The following is a 19,250-nucleotide window of genomic DNA, read 5'->3' as shown; positions in this document are numbered from 1 at the left end:
TCAAGGAAAATGCTATGTCTGGCACAACCCCAACACCTCTCATCACCCCGAGAGCACCATCCCCACAGTGAGGCATGGTGGTGGCAGCATCATGCTGTGGGGATGTTTTTCATCGGCAGGGACTGGGAAATTGGTCAGAATTGAAGGAATGATGGATGGCGCTAAATACTGGGAAATTCTTCCAGAGATTTGAGACTGAGATGGAGGTTCACCTTCCAGCAGGTCAATGACCCTAACCATACTGCTAAAGCAACACTCGAGTTGTTTAAGGGGAAACATTTAAATGTCTTGGAAAGGCCTAGTCAAAGCCCAGACCTCAATCCAATTGAGAATCTGTGGTGTGACTTAAAGATTGCTGTAGCCCAGCGGAACCCATCCAAATTGAAGGAGCTGGAGCAGTTTTGCTTTGAAGAATGGGCAAAAATCCCAGTGGCTAGATGTGCTAAGCTTATAGAGACATACCCCAAAATACTTGCAGCTGTAATTGTTGCAAAAGGTGGCTCTACAAAGTATTGACTTCAGGGGTGAATAGTTATGCACGCTCAAGTTTTTTTTGTGTGTCTTATTTCTTGTTTGTTTCACAATAAAAATTATTTTTCATCTTCAAAGTGGTAGACATGTTGTGTAAATCAAATGACACAAACCCCTCCAAAAAATCTATTTTAATTCCAGGTTGTAAGGCAACAAAATAGAAGAAAATCCAAGGAGGGTGAATACTTTCGCAAGCCCCTGTATCAAGTTAATCAACTGAATGTTCATGCACTAAAACAACCAGTAGATAAACACTAACCAAAAACAAGTAAATTGTCACATTTATTTTTTTAAATATCCAATATAAGCAGGGTAATGTGAAAAACTGTCACAATAACATAGTTTTGAACAGAGTCTATACAGAGTGAAGCATCATTGAACAATATATATTTAGTGTATTTACTGCAGACACAAGTACTAAACAAACCTGTATAAAACACCAAAAAATATTGCACAAATATTAGAATTGAAAGATGCACATACGATTAACAATAACTAAACTGAAATCTAGTCAGTGGATCACCACGTTTTCATCAACGCTAGAGAAACAGTGTCATCTGTGCACGATATTCAGTAAATCGCTCTTATTTTGGGGGAAAAAGGTTTGTTGCCTCAGAATCAACTATGTAAAGTTGTATAAAAAACATCTCTCCTTCATTCTACAGTAACCTGATCCAAATGACCCCTTGAGTGCAGTTACACTTGCATTGTATAACCCAGGCCCTCAGTCAAAATGTTGGAATGTTACTTGCATGGTCTGAAACTTAAAACTTTCCCCCGTTTAATTATTGTCGTTCATGAGGTTTGGAAGTGAAGCTAATTTGAAATATCAGTCGAACTATCAGGACACTTTTTTATCAAAATACAAATTTATGAAATCTGACGAAAAATTATGGCCAAATGATGAAGATGGAGAATTACATGTTTGAGTACATGCCCTGTTAAGGAGGCTAATAATCACATTGAGGTACAATTATATTTCATATAATAAATAGAATAATAATTAAATAGGTGTTATAACTCTAAAGCTGGCTGTACACTTAACGATTTTGGCCACGATTTAGCTGTCCCAGACAAGTGTGAGATTTTTTTCAAAACTTGTCATTGCACATCTCACACTAGAAGAGAATTGCAGATTTTGTGGCAATAAAATCAAACCTGGATGTCTGGGACTGCTCGGTAGTCCTCAGATTGCGTCTTTGACACACTCACATTAAGCAAGCGTCGCTGACGGCCGCACGCCCTGAGTAGGCAACGACATTGGGGATTTTGTCTCCGATCTCAAAAACTTGTCTGGGACAGCTAAATCGTGGCCAAAATCATGTAGTGTCCACTCGGCTTAAGACGTTGTTTTCACTGCTCCGATGCCTGTGGGTCACTTGGTGGCTCTGCGGTCTCCTGCCGGACCATGACCTGGCATGAGACACTGCTAGGCTTGATCCGCTGACCAGTCTTACCACAGATTGTGCTCTGTAAATCCGGAGAGGAGAAAGTCACCACAGGAGAATAGCACTCTATGGCAGGGTTTCCCAAACTCTGTCCTGGGGCCCCTCCGGTTGTATGTTTTTATTTTTTTTGTGCACCCAGGGTTGGCACCAAGACAGAGTTTGCGAAACCCTGCTCTATGGTACCTCAGGACACTACAGCAGCACGACACAAAAATGTGTCTGTTCAGGGCTTGACATTCACTTTTTTAGACACAAGTAGGCCAGATTTTTTACTTGTCCAAAAGCTCAATTAATTTGCCCCCCCTCTTTGTTCAGGGAACCATTATTCACTTTCTGTTAGTCACATGTCTGTGGAACTTGTTCAGTTTATGTCTCAGTTGTTGAATCTTATGTTCACACAAATATTTACACATGTTAAGTTTGCTGAAAAGAAACGCAGTTGACAGTGAGGACGTTTCTTTTTTTGCTGAGTTTAGTTATGTTTTGTAGGCAGTGCTTAATTTGAGCCAGAGCCTGTCGGAAAAGAATCCCACACCTCTCAGTTTTGGACTGTTTCGTGCTGGAACCTATTTTCCCAGATCTGGTACATCTCCTGACATGACAAATCATTTTCACTGTTTGCAATGTAAAACTTCCTTTGAAAGCGAATATCTTTAATTCGAGTTGCCTCCTCTGTAATTTACCTGCCTCCTTAATAAACGTAATGTGAAAACGTGCCTGGTATTCTAATTGATTTGTGTTGGGCTGTTCGGGTTTATGGTTTGTGCAACATTGTAGGCTAGCCTAGAGACTGTCCAAACGCAGCCGTTACTGTTGTGAGAGAGAGAAGGGCCCTGAATCTCCCACATAACTACAGTGAGATTCACTGAAATAATTCTGAATTCTAAATCAGGAGTAGGCCTATAATTTAGCCACAGAGTATTAATAGCTTTTTTTCTTTTATAGCCTAGCTGTGGGTTGTGTGTAGCCCAATTAAATGGTATAGCCTAGTCGGGAATGGGCGGCAAATCTGTCAGTGAACAGAATGCAGCCAAAACAGCCCTTATATTTCAAATAGAATCGCGTGAAAACGCAGGTTGGATTGCAAATCTGCCCTACCAAGCAAAAAGTCAGTAAGTGCTCGTGTGGTCGAAAATGAGTTAATTTACATTAAATACAGGCTTAATCATGTGGACAAGTATCCTGCCTCTATTGTATTGTGTTTTGGAGAAAATGGGGGTCATGTTAGCAGTAACTGCGTAAAGTTACTGTGAAACCAAGGTAAATAAAAGCCATTTTTCTCAGTTCCACTCAATGAGCAGTTACTGGAAGCTTTGTGCAATATGTGTGTCTTCACACACTTAGGCCTGGATTCAAGACAAGGTCGTTGTGGTTGACCTCAGATTCTCAGTTTGTCCGTGTCAAAGTAGCCTGTCATTTACATCATTTGTGCAGTAATAAAAAAGATTCAGTCAGGTAAAATGATGTAGAATTGCATGAAATGCGTTATAAAAAGCCACATTTTTCCCCAGGACCCTCGGGTACAAACATTTTCCCCCATGTGTGCAACTTCTGCAAGCCCCTCCACTCTACTGCCCTATGCCACTACGCAAAAGCAATGACAATGCATGCAATGCTTTATTATAAATAAATACATTTAAAAAATGTCATGTGTTCTGGTACCTCAGAGCCCGCCAGATCTACCTTAGTTATTGTTATTTTTAATAAGATTGTGCAAGTAGAGTAACCCAGTTTATTGGGCCATTCACAATGAATTCAATCTTTTTCTGACTGCACAGCTTGTGATTTTAATGCAATGTTTCATACATGTTTTCCCGTGGTAGAAGTGGGCAGAAAGTGACGTCACTGGGCACAGACATCAGTTCAGTCTTTTCCATGTTGGTTTAACATCATTTCATTGAAATGACGTTGAAACAACGTTGATTCAACCAGTGTATGCCCAGTGGGACTTTTTTTAACCCGAATCTGCCGATAGAGGTGCTCTAATTTGACAGATTTTGCATACTACACCTCCGCATGAGACATACACGTCTTCATCATTGATAAACGGTTGAGTTTGATGTCATTTGAAAACCATCCAACTGAGTCTTCAAATAATTTCATAATTTCTTTAACTGGTAGAAAATTGACATTTTAAATTGAATTTACTTCAAATTACTAGCTCCATTCCACCCGACGTCAAATGTCAACTTGAATGGGAATGTCAATTCTATTACCTGTATTTCTAGGATTTCAATACGTTTCCTATGGAAGATTGATGTTATAATTTAAAACAGTGGATATTCCCACTCAAGTCAACATTCTGTGATGTGTGGACTTCCAACCATCTTTGCGGTGCCATATGAAATTGACATTTTATTCACATTTTAGTACATTTATTATAAGCGAAAACATGACACATTCAAGAGTATGCCGTGTCTTATAAAACTCTTTGATAACCCTGTTTGTATGCTTTCAAACTATAGCAAACTCAGCTGTTCATCTTTTTCAGTGATGAAGACATGGATGTCTCATGGTAGGGTGGGGTATGGAAAATGGAGCACCATCTCCTGAATGTTTTGGTAAATGTCAGGCCCCCCCCCTCCCCCCCAAAAAAATCCCTTTGTGACCAATTCTACCATGGGCAAACATTTATGGAAGGTCAAAAAAGTCAAAAAAGTATTGAAAATATATGTAAAAGACCCTATTGTGAGAGAGTTTTTCCCCTTGTGTAATTTCTAAATGGGGCGCAAAGGCCCCCAAAGCCACAACAAGAGGAGCAAGAGTTGGTATTGAACTACAGTACAGGGCTAAGTGGATAACTCATAACTGAGAAAGTGCTTTGGCTGTGGGCCTAAGTTTAGGTTAATAATGCCCCAGTGCTTGACCAGAAATAATATGGCATGACCTTTCCATTATGCATAGGCTACACAATACTTCTTAAATTCACTAAATGTACATTACAAGCAAAACTCAAAACGTATGCAATTCTTTAAAATATTAGGAAACAATTTTATCAGACAAACCTGATAATTGATTGTGGTTCCAAATTCAAAAGGCACTCGCACATCTGGGCTATCTTTGTTGCAAGTGCATGGTAACAGTTGAATAAGGTGAGAAAAAAGAATACGGAACGCTTAATAAAGAGCAGTGATTCTAGCAAGAGCAGTGTGCGGGTTTCTCCTTTCTCAATTGATTGTGGTTCAAATGAAATGCAAGTAGGATAATTCCTTACGTTTTTATTGGCCTGCGTTCAACAAATTAAAACATAATACAGAAAAAAAAATGAAATTAAGTTTTCATTTATTCTAAAACATTTAATCATGAGATTAACCAAAATGAAGGCTTTATAACCAGTGAACAGATGACAGCAGTATGGTCTAATTCGTTTGTAGGCCAACTTCAAACTTAGTCGAGGATTTGTGAAATCATAGCACTAACACGTTTCAGACATTTAGTTAAAATGGCAATACCAGTCAGATCTTTTCCATCGTTTTCCATCAATTCTGCAACAATCACTTTTCCCGTAGATTTTCTTACTGTATTCACATGATATATTCAATGTGTGTAGTGCTGAAAATGGCCCAACAGGTAAAAAAAAATGTCAAAATCCATGCATTTATGTTAACCGTAGTCTCCAGTCAAGCCCTTAACTCTCCTGGGAGGTATCTGTCTGGGGGGTGTCTGTTGATTCAACCTTGTTACCATTCCCCCCCATTTCTTCTTCTTCTTTCTTTCCACTTCCATCCTTTAAACTGTTTCTGTCGCTGTCTTTTGAAAGTGAACGTTTGTGCAGACTAGTGATAACTCTGTTTGCATCTCCTTCCATGCTTGTGGCTCTTCCAATGTCTTTGTCGGTTTCCGCGGGTGTCTTTTTCTTTTCACCCACCTCCTCTCTGGGCCTGTCTGCTTCCCTCCCTCTAACCCCTTCGCTCTCCCTACTCATAGGCCTACCTGTCCCCCTGCCCCTCTGCCTTCTATGACTGCCACCCCACTCTCTCCTGTTGTCCTCAGGCAACTGCCGCTCCTGGGACAAGCGGGGCGCTGAGCCCTGGAAGTTCCCGCTGTCTCTAGGGTTACCAGAATGGCCACGCTCCTCAGAGTGGCTTTCTCTGTCTCCATAGTATCTCATTTCACAGTCCTCTCTGGGTAGGCTTGTTCTCCTCGTATCAGGTGATTGACTATTCTGCCACTGGTCTTCTTTAAAAGCTTCTGGGGTGTTGTTCAGCAAACTAATGAGACCCTCCGGGCGAGTGGGGAGTAAACCTCCTTTATGCCTCAACGGTCTTACCACTGGCTGTGGACTGTCAAACCGTGGCTGCCCCCCGTTGTCTGCGAAATGCCCTGGAGATAAGCCTCTGGGCTGGTTGAACCTCAAGGGACGAAGAGCCCTGGGGCCATGGAAACCAGGACTATGTACTTCCCTCGGTCCTCCAAAATTGTTTGTTGTGAAGTGGTCTCTTCTTATAGCTGGAATTCTCATGTCTGGATCTGGGCCTGGCATTTCTGGACACCTGTCTGGGCCTGAACCACTCATATCTAACTGTAAGATGCTCTGGATAAGAGCGTCTGATAAATTACTCAAATGTAAATGTAAAATGTCTGGCCCTGGACCTCTCCTGTCTGGCCCTCTCCTGTCTGGCCCTGGACCTCTCCTGTCTGGCCTTGGACCTCTCCTGTCTGGCCCTGGACCTCTCCTGTCTGGCGCTGGACCCCTCATGTCTGGCCCTGGACCCCTCATGTCTGGCCCTGGACCCCTCATGTCTGGCCCTCTCCTCTCATCCCACATGTCTGGCCTTGGACCTCTCGTGTCTGGCCCTGGGCCTCTCCTATCACCTCTTGTGTCTAGTCCTGGACTTCTAATGTCTGGACCTCTCTTATCACCCCTTATGTCTGATTCTGGATCTTTCATGTCTGGACTGGGACCTCTCCTGTCTGGCCCTCTCCTATCACCTCTCATATCTGGCCCTGACCCTCTCCTATCACCCCTTATGTCTGGCCCTGGACCTCTCATGTCTGGCCCTGGACCTCTCGTGTCTGGCCCTGGAACTCTCGTGTCTGGCCCTGGACCCCTCATGTCTGGCCCTCTCCTCTCATCCCACATGTCTGGCCTTGGACCTCTCGTGTCTGGCCTTGGACCTCTCGTGTCTGGCCTTGGACCTCTCGTGTCTGGCCTTGGACCTCTCGTGTCTGGCCTTGGACCTCTCGTGTCTGGCCTTGGACCTCTCATGTCTGGCCTTGGACCTCTCGTGTCTGGCCCTGGGCCCCTCGTGTCTGGCCCTGGGCCCCTCGTGTCTGGCCCTGGGCCCCTCGTGTCTGGCCCTGGGCCCCTCGTGTCTGGCCCTGGGCCTCTCGTGTCTGGCCCTGGGCCTCTCGTGTCTGGCCCTGGGCCTCTCCTATCACCTCTTGTGTCTAGTCCTGGACTTCTAATGTCTGGACCTCTCCTATCACCCCTTATGTATGATTCTGGATCTTTCATGTCTGGACTGGGACCTCTCCTGTCTGGCCCTCTCCTATCACCTCTCATATCTGGTCCTGACCCTCTCCTATCACCCCTTATGTCTGGCCCTGGACCTTTCGTGTCTGGCCCTGGACCCCTCATGCCTGGCCCTCTCCTCTCATCCCACATGTCTGGTCTTGGACCTCTCATGTCTGGCTTTGGATCTCTCATGTCTGGCCTTGGATCTCTCATGTCTGGCCTTGGATCTCTCATGTCTGGCCTTGGATCTCTCATGTCTGGCTTTGGATCTCTCATGTCTGGCCTTGGATCTCTCATGTCTGGCCTTGGATCTCTCATGTCTGGCCTTGGATCTCTCATATCTGGCCTTGGATCTCTCATGTCTGGCCCTGGACCCCTCATGTCTGGCCCTCTCCTCTCATCCCACATGTCTGGCCTTGGACCTCTCGTGTCTGGCCCTGGGCCTCTCCTATCATCCCTTGTGTCCTGCCGTGGACCTCTGATGTCTGGGCCCGGCCCTCTCCAATCACCTCTTGTGTCTGGTTCTGGATCTTTCATATCTGACCCTCTCCAATCACCTCTTGTGTCTAGATCTCTCATGTCTGGACCCGGACCTCTCCTGTCTGGCCCTCTTCTATCACCCCTAGTGTCTGGTCCTGGTCCCATTATATCTGGACTTCTGATGTCTGGCCCTGGGTTTCTCCTTCCCTCACTAATATCAGGATCTCTCCTCTCTAAACTGCTGGACCGCTCCCCCTGGTTGTTTGGAGAGGCCCTGTGGGGAAGACCTTGTGAGGGTATCTGGCTTTCTTTCAGAGTGTCCGAAGGGCTCTGTATACTGTGCTCCCTTGATGTTACAAGCGAGACAGGAACAGGTGTTACCACTGGCTGTGGACACTCAAAACGGAACTGTGGCTGCTCCCCATTGTCTGCAAAACGCCCTGGAGGTAACGCTTTGGGCTGGTTGAACCTCGAGGGACGAGGACCCCTGGGGCCATGGAAACCAGGATGATGTGTTCCCCTTTGATCCTCAAAATGTCCTCTTTGAACAGATGAGGAAATCTTTGGACTGTTGAAATAAGGCGATGGTGGCCTCTGTCCTCCGAAGTTAGCTATAGGTGTGAAGTGGTCCCCTCTCATGTCTGGACTTCTCAGGTCTGGATCTGGGCCTGGCATTTCTGGATCTCTCATGTCTGGGCCTGAACTCCTCATGTTTGGATTCCTAATGTCGGGTCCTAGATCCCTCATATCTGGGTGTCTTCGTTCTTTTCTCATATCTGGACCTCTCATGTCTGGCTCTGGACCTCTCATATCACCCCACATGTCAGTCTCTGGCCCTCTCATCTCTGGCCCTGGACCTCTTCGATCATCCAAGATGTCTAGCCCTCTCCCATCACCCCTCATGTCTGGCCCTCGACCTCGCATGTCTGGGCCTGGACCTCGCATGTCTGGGCCTGGACCACTCATGTCTGGGCCTGGACCTCTCATGTCTGGGCCTGGACCTCTCATGTCTGGGCCTGGACCTCTCATGTCTGGGCCTCGACCACTCATGTATGGCCCTGGACCACTCATGTCTGGGCCTGGACCTCTCATGTCTGGGCCTGGACCTCTCATGTCTGGGCCTGGACCTCTCATGTCTGGGCCTGGACCTCTCATGTCTGGGCCTGGACCTCTCATGTATGGCCCTGGACCACTCATGTATGGCCCTGGACCTCTTCTATCATCCCACATGTCTGACCCTCTTCTATCATCCCACATGTCTGGCCCTGGACCTTGCATGTCTGGCCCTGGTCCCATCATATCTGGCCCTGGTCCCATCATATCTGTCCCTCTGATGTCTGGGCCTTGGTTTCTTCTCCCCTCCCTCCTATCGGGAACTGTCCTCTCTAAACTGCTGGACCACTCACCCTGGTTGTTTGGAGAAGTCATGTGGGGAGGACCTTGTTTCTCTCTCATCATCTCTGAAGGACTCTGTACAATGTGTTGCTCCTTTATTTCTGATTGAACAGGCCCACCTTCACTGTCATGATGCTGGTTGTTGGCGTCTCTTGTTGTTCCTAGCAGCCCTTGAAGTCTGATCACGGGCTGATGTGGACCATCAAACCAGGACCGTGGTGGCTCCCCTTTGTCTGGGAAATGCCCTGGAGATGAGCCTCTGGGCCGGTTGAACCTCGAGGGACGAGGACCCCTGGGGCCATGGAAACCAGGACGATGTGCTCCTCTTTGGTCCTCAAAATGTCCTCTTGGAATGGATGAAGACATCCTTAGACTGTTGAAATGGGGCGATGGCGGACCTCCAAAGTTAGTTGTTAGTGAGAAGTGTTCCCCTCTCATATCTGGACTTTTCATATTTGGTTCTGGACCTGGATGCCTCATTTGCAGCCCTCTCCTTTCCCCCCTCATGTCTTGCCCTTGTACTATCATATCTGGCCCTTGGTTTGGAGACGCCTTGTGGGGAGGACCTTGTGAGGAAAACTGTTTTTCTCTCATAATGTCTGATGGGCTCTGTACAATGCGTTGCTCTAGTATTTCCCGTTGAGAGGCCCTATCCCTATTGTCTTGACGCTGTAAGTTGAGGCCTTGCTGGTTGTTGAGGCCTGTTGGTGGTGATCGCAGCAAGCTTTGAGGAGGTTGTTGATCCCCAGGTTGCTGGGGAGTGGGATTTTCATGGGGCATTTGATGGCCTGCGTACTCAATCTTTCCCTGTGGTGGACGTCCAGACTCAGAACGATCACACAGTGATTCATTAATGTCCTTTCTATCAAGAGGGGGCTGAGGTGAGTCATTAGTCTCCATGACCAGTGCTGGAGCTGGGCTCGTAGGACCCATGTCTTCAGGAGCCTCTGGACGCTTGGAGTCTTCTGACACTGGAGGAGGAGAAGACTCCCTTTGACCCTTTGAGACTCCCCTAGAGGCGGAATCTAGTGTTTTTCTTGGTGTAGATGGGGATCTTCTACGGCTACAAGAGCTGCGCCGAGAAGTGCTCTCTTTATGAGGGAGATGGCGGCCTGTGCGGTCAGACTGGTCACAATCTCTGTGATACGGTTGGCTCCTCCCACCCCGTCTGTGTCTGTCCCTTTGCCTATCAGAGCGTCCAGGGGACCGCCTGCCAGATCGACGAGGAGGGCTTTTGTGGCGGTCCTTGATTTTACGGTCCCGTCTTTTGGGTGAGTGAGTACGCGGTTGGCTGCTATGCTTACGCCTCCTATCAGGAGTGTCATTGCGCGATGTGCCACGACACGAGCTAGACACCGAGGAGTCACGAGACCGCCCAGAACGCCTTGCTGAATGTGGTAGAGTTTTCCCCTTCTCTTCTACATTCACGTCTTGCAGCTCATCAAAGATCGTGTCATCCTCTGGGTCGTAAGCTACATCAGAGTCCTGGATCTCACCAGCTTCAGGATCTGAATTGTCGGTTGCCTGAATATTTTCCTTTTTAATCTCTTTTACCCGCTTCGCTGTTGCACTGGGCATTTCCACATTTCTTGACTCTGAAAGAGGTACAGTCTTGGTCTCTGTCTTAATCTCTTGTTTTACTGGTACTTCTGTTTTCAAGAGACCTTTCAAAGCTTTTTGATCCGCTGAAGGATTCGCCTCAGACTGCTCTCCTTCAGTCTGCTGTGTTTGAAATGGAGACCGCCCAGATTTAGGAGGGGGAGACATCAAGGCATCAGAAACAGAGAAGTGGGCCATGAACATGCCCACTGCCTCTCTCTGCTGACGCAGTGCCCACTCCTGCTCCTTCAACTGCTGTTTCTGCTCCTCGATCTGCCTGTTGAGCTCCTCAAGCATTCGCTGTTGTTCAGTCAGAGTAGCGGCCGAGACAATTACATCACCAGTAATGGGGAGGCACAGAGGGGCTGGAGTGGGAGCTGGGACTGGGGCTTGTACTGTGACTGGGGTAGGAGCTTGAGCTGGGGTAGGAGTTGGAGATGGGGCTTTTGCTACACTGACCCCATCCTTGTGCATGTCCTCAAAGATAGTCTCATCCTCAGGGTCGTAAGCCACGTCGTCATCATCAGCACAAACGGCCAGAGAGGCAGCTTTCGCCTCAAACTTTTTATCCGTACAAATTGGGGCAACCAATCCATAGCCCATTGCTGGACCATACTCTTCCCCTGGGTCGTATGGTCGATCATATTCATTTTCCTCCTCCTCAATCTCTTTGACTTTGGATTTCTGCCCGTACTGCTGGACTATTGGATCCACCATTGGGAGAGGGGGGAGAGTGGATGGAAGGGGCACTGCAGCAACTGCTGGGACTGCAGGAGAGTCCATCCCAAACAGTGACTTCAGGAAGGTCTGCAGGGGACTGGTGGCGGTGCTGCTAGGTGCAGCGGAGGAGCTAGTGGTGGGGGGAGGGGCAGAAGCTCTAATGGAGGACAGAAGTGATGGGCTAGTCAGTGAGCCAGAGGAGGAGGAGTGTGACAGGGATCCAGTGGAAGGAGGGGAACCAGGAAGGGGGGACATGGGCATCTCTGGGTCATAGGGCAAGAATTCCTCCATTCTAGGGTCAGACCCATACAGCGAAGGGGGTCTAGGGAGGCCAATATCTCTGGGGTCTTTGGACATACGGATCTTGGGTCTCTTCTCTTCAACCGCTTGTGGTACGCTTTCCGCACGTTTGGGTTTCTGGCAAATAACCAGTCCCAGAAGAAGATTGGGGCGATTTTTCTCAAGGCCTGTTACATAAAGAGGGTGTAGGGAGATTAGTTTTGAATGTTGTCTTAAATAATGCTGGTGTGTGCAGACTTCAGTGTGCCATCTGTATGGCCTTCTACAAGTTGGCCTAAATGACAGTATTTTCTTACCTGATCCTTCGAAAGGTTGGAGTTTGGATGGAATGGACTCCTTCGCGCTGACTGGGATGAGGTAGATATCCTTGATGCTGCGGCTTTTGTTGGCCACCACCCCGAAGCGCCGTCTGCTGCTGAAGTAGGAGAACAGAGACGCGTAGGCCACCTCCTCCTCCTCTGTCGCTGGGTGGAACCGGATCACACTCAGCTCCTGTGGACCGACAATCATCTCTTTAACATTGAGATACCAACACATACACAGACCCCATCTAAATTGTATAGGTTTTCCCATAATGACAGAGGGAGGGCTTGCCTTTGTAACAGAGGCCTTCACTCTCCCGATGTAGTCCCACACAGTTTGAGGCATGATTCTTCCACCAATCTGGATGGTATCAGGCAGGTCCTGAACAAAATTAACTTGTTGTAAATATCCACATAGCCAAAAATGCTATGTTTGTTTATGAGATGAATTGTCTTAAATGTTCAGAAAGAAACTATCCAAAGAGACTGTATCTGACAATGCCCTCTTATTTCGTCTCTTGCAGTCACGGTAGCAAAGTTATGTTCCGTTATGTTTGTTACCTCTTTGAGGTATTCGGAGGGCCCTGAGACCAGATAGCCCTTGGTGACGAACTTGGCCACGCTGATCATGTTGAGGAAGCCCTTCCACAATACTTCCTGCTTGGCCAGGAACTGGGCCGTCTCACCGTCTGGAGGGGTGTGGGAGTTCGTAGCCCTGCAAACACAACATCACAATGAGAGCTCACTACTACCCATTCACTCAGCTGTAAAGCAAATATAGCTCATGCACAGAGGACAAAGCAAGACTCATATTATGACTGAAATGAACATGCACTAATGATGTTAAAACCCTTTCTTATCAAGGTTCACTGGTAGCGATGGTGGCAAGCTGAGAGGAGATACCTTGAAGAGGATGCAGATGATCCAGATGAACCATAGAACGATGAGGAGGATGGCTTCGTCAGGATAGATTTGGGTAATGCTGGCATTGGTGGCAGGGATGGAGGGGGTGGCAAGGGCATGAATGGCTTGCTCAGAGTACCACTCTGTTTCACAGGGGCATGAAAGACCGGTGGAAGTGGGGCTGTAGACAAGGCGACACTTGCCATGGCAGGAGTGCAGTTATCTGCTGTGCGGGGGTCACCATACAGAGCAGCAGAACGGTTGCCAATGGTGCGGGGGTCACGCCTTGTGATGGTTACCGTAGAAACAGCCGGGATCATGACTGGGGTATACATTCTGGACGGTGTCTTGGCTTTGCAGTTTTCCAGAATAGGGGAGGCGGGAGAATCCATAACAGGGGAGGCAGGGGATTCCAAAATGGGGGAGGCGGGAGATTCCATTGTTGTAGAAGCGGGAGATTCCATTGTGGGAGAAGTGGGGGATTCCATGATGGTTAAGGCAGCGTCATCCTCCATTACTGGGGAAGCAGAGGAATCCATGGTGGGGGGTGCAAGGAGGGGTGATTCATCTCCAGCTGGAGTTCTCCATCCTCTCTCCTCTGTTCTGAGATCTGTTCTGGCATACATCCAGGGTGGCCGAGACGGCCTGTCTCTCCATTGGTCTGGTTTGGTGGAGGACGACGATGACCCAGAGAGTTTAGGCTTCTTGGCTAAAGGCTCCGCCTCATCCTCGACTGATATCTGACCTGAAGGGCAGAAACGGACACCAACCCATTCAAAACATCTGTTAGCAGCATCACCCTCTACAGAATACAGAATGCTTTAAATCATTCATTTGACGTTGGGAGTGATTGTGGTTGATGTCAACACTGGATGTCAACACCTTCACAATCATAGTTTGACACATTGCAAAAGACAAACATAATTGTATGGTGTTTGTTGGATGTTGTGATGTGCACACTGTAATTGTGCCTTCTCTCTTCTCCATTTACCTGTGCAGATCTTGCACTTGAGGTCAAACAGGTGAGCTCTGTGCTCGGCAGTTGTGTCTTTCAGCATGGAGTTGAGGATGGCTGGCACTGAGCTGCTCCGGCTCGACTGGCTAGGTCTGGCCTTAGGGGCAGCGTGGAGAGTGGTCTTCTCCTGAGAAAAGAGGATCATGTCACACTCTCATTTACTAAAATGTTACACACAGACTCACACACACACTCACGCACAAACACACAAATCTAATAAAACGTATGGCACATTTGAAGATGAAACAAAACATCTAGGAATCAGTTCATCAATATGACCAAACAATACATGTTAGATATCACGTAAAAGGTACAGCCATGCAAGATGTGGAGGTCATGGGCAATTCCACGGTAACATAATGATGCTTTGTGAGGTTTGTGCCGTCCTTCTTCTACCAAACATCTGTAAAGTTAATGTGTTTTTGTCAAATATTCTGTGGAAATTCTTAAAAGTCGTCCTTGTGCATAGAGTTTTGTTTAACAACTTTGCAATCATTGTTTTTTGTTTGGCATACATTCGAAAGTGAACACCTTCATATTGAGTTGCGCACTCCCACCAACTGCAGCGTTGCAGTTCTTGACACAAACCGGTGCGCCTGGGAACTCCCCTGTTCAAAGGCACTTAAATCTTGTCTTGCCCATTCACACTCAATGGCACAGATACACAATCCATGTCAACTGTCTCAAGGCTTAAAAACTCTTCTTGAACCTGTCTCCTCCCCTTCATCTACCCTGATTGGATTTAACAAAGTGACATCAATATGGGATCAGAGCTTTCACCTCGATTCACCTGGTCAGTCTGTCATGGAAATCAAATCAAATCAAATGTTATGTCACATGCGCCGAATACAACAGGTGTAGACCTTACAGTGAAATGCTTACTTACAAGCCCTTAACCAACAATGCAAAAAAATTGAAAAGAAAATAGAAAATAAAAGTAACAAATAATTAAACAGCAGCAATATAATAACAAGTGAGGCTATATACACAGGGGGTACTGGTATAGTGTCAATGTGCGGGGGCACCGGTTAGTTGGGGTAATATGTACATGTAGGTAGAGTTAAAGTGACTATGCATAGACAATAAACAGAGAGTAGCAGCAGCGTAAAAGAGGGGTCTGGGTAGCCCTTTGATTAGCTGTTCAGGAGTCTTATGGCTTGGGGGTAGAAGCTGTTAAGAAGCCTTTTGGACCTCGACTTGGCGCCAGTGATGTACTGAGTCGTACGCACTACCCTCTGTAGTGCCATGCTTGTCGGAGGCCGAGCAGTTGCCATACCAGGCAGTGATGCAACCAGTCAGGATGCTCTCGATGGTGCAGCTGTAGAACCTTTTGAGGATCTGAGGACCCATACCAAATCTTTTCAGTCTCCTGAGGGGGAATAGGCTTTGTCGTGCCCTCTTCACGACTGTCTTAGTGCGTTTGGACTATGATAGTTTGTTGGTGATGTGGACACTATGGAACTTGAAGCGCTCAACCTGTTCCACTACAGCCCTGTCGATGAGAATGAGTTGAGCACCCCCAGCATACAACCCAGCAGCACGGTGCTCCTTTTCCTGTAGTCCACAATCATCTCCTTTATCTTGATCACGTTGAGGGAGAGGTTGTTGTCCTGGCACCACATGACCAGGTCTCTGACCTCCTCCCTATAGGCGGTCTCATTGTTGTCGTGATCAGGCCTACCGCTGTTGTGTCATCAGCAAACTTGATGGTGTTGAAGTCGTTCCTGGCCATGCAGTCATGAGTGAACATGGAGTACAGGAGGGGACTGAGCACGCACCCCTGTGGGGCCCCCGTGTTGAGGATCAGCACCTGGGGGTGGCCCATCAGGAAGTCCAGGATCCAGTTGCAGAGGGAGGTGTTTAGTCCCAGGGTCCTTAGCTTAGTGATGAGCTTTGAGGGCACTATGGTGTTGAAATCTGAGCTGTAGTCAATGAATAGCATTCTCACATAGGTGTTCCTTTTGTCCAGGTGGGAAAGGGCAGTGTTGTGGATCTGTTGGGGCGGAATGCAAATTGGAGTGGGTCTCGGGTTTCTGGGATAATTGTGTTGATGTGAGCCATGACCAGCCTTTCAAATCACTTCATGGCTACAGACGTGAGTGCTATGGGTCGGTAGTCATTTAGGCAGGGTATTTTAGTGTTCTTGGGCACAGGGACTATGGTGGTCTGCTTGAAACATGTTGGTATTACAGACTGGTATTACAGGTTGAAAATGTCAGTGAAGACACTTGCCAGTTGGCCAGAGCAAGCTGGGAGTACACGTCCTGGTAATCCGTCTGGCCCTGCGGCCTTGTGAATGTTGACCTGTTTAAAGGTCTCACTCACATCGGCTACGGAGAGCGCGATCACACAGTCATCTGGAACGGCTGGTGCTCTCATGCAGTGTTACTTTCCTCAAAGCGAGCATAGAAGTAATTTAGCTCATCTGGTAGGTTCTTGTCACTGGGCAGCTCGTGGCTGTGCTTCCCTTTGTAGTCTGTAATAGTTTGCAAGCCCTGCCACATCCGACGATTCAATCTTAGTCCTGTATTGACGCTTTACCTGTTTAATGGTTCGTCTGAGAGCACAGCAGGATTTCTTATAGGCTTCCGGGTTAGAGTCCCGCTCCTTGAAAGTGGCAGCTGTACCCTTTAGCTCAGTGCGGATGTTGCCTGTAACCCATAGCTTCTGGTTGGGGTATGTACGTACGGTCATTGTGGGAACGACGTCATCAATGCACTTTTTGATGAAGCCAGTGACTGATGTGGTGTACTCCTCAATGCCATTGGAGGAATCCCGGAACATATTCCAGTCTGTGCTAGCAAAACAGTCCTGTAGCTTAGCATCTGCTTCAACTGATCACTTTCTTATTGACCGAGTCACTGGTGTTTCCTGCTTTAGTTTTTGCTTGTAAGCAGGAATCAGAAGGATAGAATTATGGTCAGATTTGCCAAATGGAGAGCGAGGGAGAGCTTTGTACGCGTCTCTGTTTGTGTAGTAAAGGTGGTCTAGAGTTTTTTCCCCCTCTGGTTGCACATTTAACATGCTGATAGAAATGAGGTAAAACTGATTTAAGTTTCCCTGCATTAAAGTTCCCGGCCACTAGGAGCACTGCCTCTAGATGAGTGTTTTCCTGTTTGCTTATGACCGTATACAGCTCATTGAGTGCGGTCTTAGTGTCAGCATCAGTCTGCGGTGGTATATAGACAACTACGAACAATATAGATGTAAACTCTCTTGGTAAATAGTGTGGTCTACAGCTTATCATGAGATACTCTACCTCAGGCGAGCAAAACCTCGAGACTCCCTTTGATTTCGTGCACCAGCTGTTGTGTACAAATATGCATAGGCCGCCTCCCCTTGTCTTACCAGAGGCCGCTGTTCTATCCTGCTGAAAAAGCTTAAAACCCGGCAGCTGTATGTTAATCATGTCGTCGTTCAGCCACGACTCGGTGACACATAATATATTACAGTTTTTAATGTCCCGTTGGTAGGATATACGTGCTCGTAGTTAATCTATTTTTATTATCGATTGATTGTAAGTTGGCTAATAGGACCGATGGTAAAGGTAGATTACCCTCTCGGCGACGGATCCTTACAAGGCACCCGGACCGTCGTCCACAATACCTCCGTCTTTTCCTCCTGCGAATGACGAGGATGAGGGCCTTGTCGGGTGTCTGGAGTAAATCCTTCCCATCCGACTCGTTGAAGAAGAAGAATTTCTATAGTACGGGGTGAGTAATCGCTGGCCTGATGTCAAGAACCTCTTTTCGGTCATAAGACACGGTGGCAGAGACCTTATATACAAAATAAGTTACAAATAGCGCGAAAAAACATACACAATAGCACAATTGGTTACGGGATCGTAAAACGGCGGCCAACTCCTTCGGCGCCATTGTAACAGATAAGAGCATAATGTTAATATTCATAATGTTTTGTATACTCAGTGTACATACCATGTGTCTATTTGTCCTGGGGGGAAGACTGGGTAGGTCAACCTTCACTGGCTCAGGCGCTGGGTTTGGAAGTACACATGGGGCTTTGGGACCAGACTCCCGGACCTGCAAGACACACCGACAACCGACAAATCAGGGAATTAGAACACAGCACCTCAATCAACTAGTCAAGTTATGGAAGATCAATACAGTTCTCATTGAAGTATGATAATGGTCTTCTTTAGTCATTTGTTTGGTAACACTTCATTTGGATAGTCCCTAGTAGATGCTTTGTAGATGTGCAGTAGATTTTCAATAACTGTCAAGAACATTTCAACTAACTATTTACTAACCCTAAGCCTAAACTAAACCCTCACCCAAACCTTTATTCTAAACCGAACCAAGCAGTTGCTTATAAACAGACAGTTTGTTGATAGTTTGGCCACCTGTAGATCATCTACATGACTTGACCAAAAGTATGTAGACACATGCTTGTCAAACAACTCATTCCAAAATCCTGGGCATGAATATGGAGTTGGTCCCCACTTTGCTGCTATAACAGCCTCTACTCTTCCGGTTAGGGTATCCACTAGATGTTGGAACATTTCTGCGGGGACTTGCTTCCATTCAGCCAGAAGAGCATTAGTGAGGCCGGGCACTGATTTTTGGCGATTAGGCCTGGCCCGCAGTTGGCGTTCCAATTCATCCCAAAGGCGTTTAATGGGGTTGAGGTCTGTGCAGGCAAGTTAAGTTCTTCCACACCGATCTTGACAAACCATTTCTGTACGGACCCCCATGCCTCCCGTGTTATGGATTCTCAAGCCTCCCCTATTCCGGAAAACCAAGACACCGCATGGGGACATTGTCATGTTGAAACAGGAAAGGGTCTTACCCAAACTGTTACCACAAAGTTGGAAGCACAGAATTGTCTAAAATGTCATTGTATGCTGTAGCATTACGATTTCCCATCACTGGAACTAAGGGGCCCAAACCATGAAAAACAGCCCCGGACTATTATTCCTTCTCCACCAAACTTTATAGTTGGCACTATGCATTCAGGCAGGTAGCGTTCTCCTGTCATCCGCCAAACCCATATTAGTCTGTCCAATTGCCAGATGGTGAAGCGTGATTCATCACTCCAGAGAACGCGTTTCCACTGCTCCAGAGTCCAATGGCGGCCTAAGA

General features: G+C 47.0%; 1 protein-coding gene across 1 annotated transcript in view; it reads right to left on the bottom strand.

Annotated features, from left to right (window-relative positions):
• Positions 1–794: 794 nt before the first annotated feature.
• Positions 795–19,250, bottom strand: part of LOC129830379 (death-inducer obliterator 1-like) — a 76,336-nt gene continuing 57,880 nt past the window's right edge. Inside the window, exons 10-16 of the mRNA XM_055892921.1 lie at positions 18,087–18,191; positions 14,128–14,278; positions 13,137–13,881; positions 12,795–12,948; positions 12,526–12,615; positions 12,228–12,423; positions 795–12,098 (exon numbers count right to left, since the gene is read on the bottom strand). Coding sequence (XP_055748896.1) covers positions 5,608–12,098; positions 12,228–12,423; positions 12,526–12,615; positions 12,795–12,948; positions 13,137–13,881; positions 14,128–14,278; positions 18,087–18,191 — 7,932 coding nt within the window. The 3' untranslated portion in view covers positions 795–5,607. The remainder of the gene's footprint in view (positions 12,099–12,227; positions 12,424–12,525; positions 12,616–12,794; positions 12,949–13,136; positions 13,882–14,127; positions 14,279–18,086; positions 18,192–19,250) is intronic.

The sequence above is a fragment of the Salvelinus fontinalis genome, chromosome 31 (assembly GCF_029448725.1).
Source record: "Salvelinus fontinalis isolate EN_2023a chromosome 31, ASM2944872v1, whole genome shotgun sequence".
NCBI lineage: Eukaryota > Metazoa > Chordata > Actinopteri > Salmoniformes > Salmonidae > Salvelinus > Salvelinus fontinalis.
Note: the sequence above shows the minus strand (reverse complement) of the source record. Positions and strands in the feature narration are given on the sequence as shown.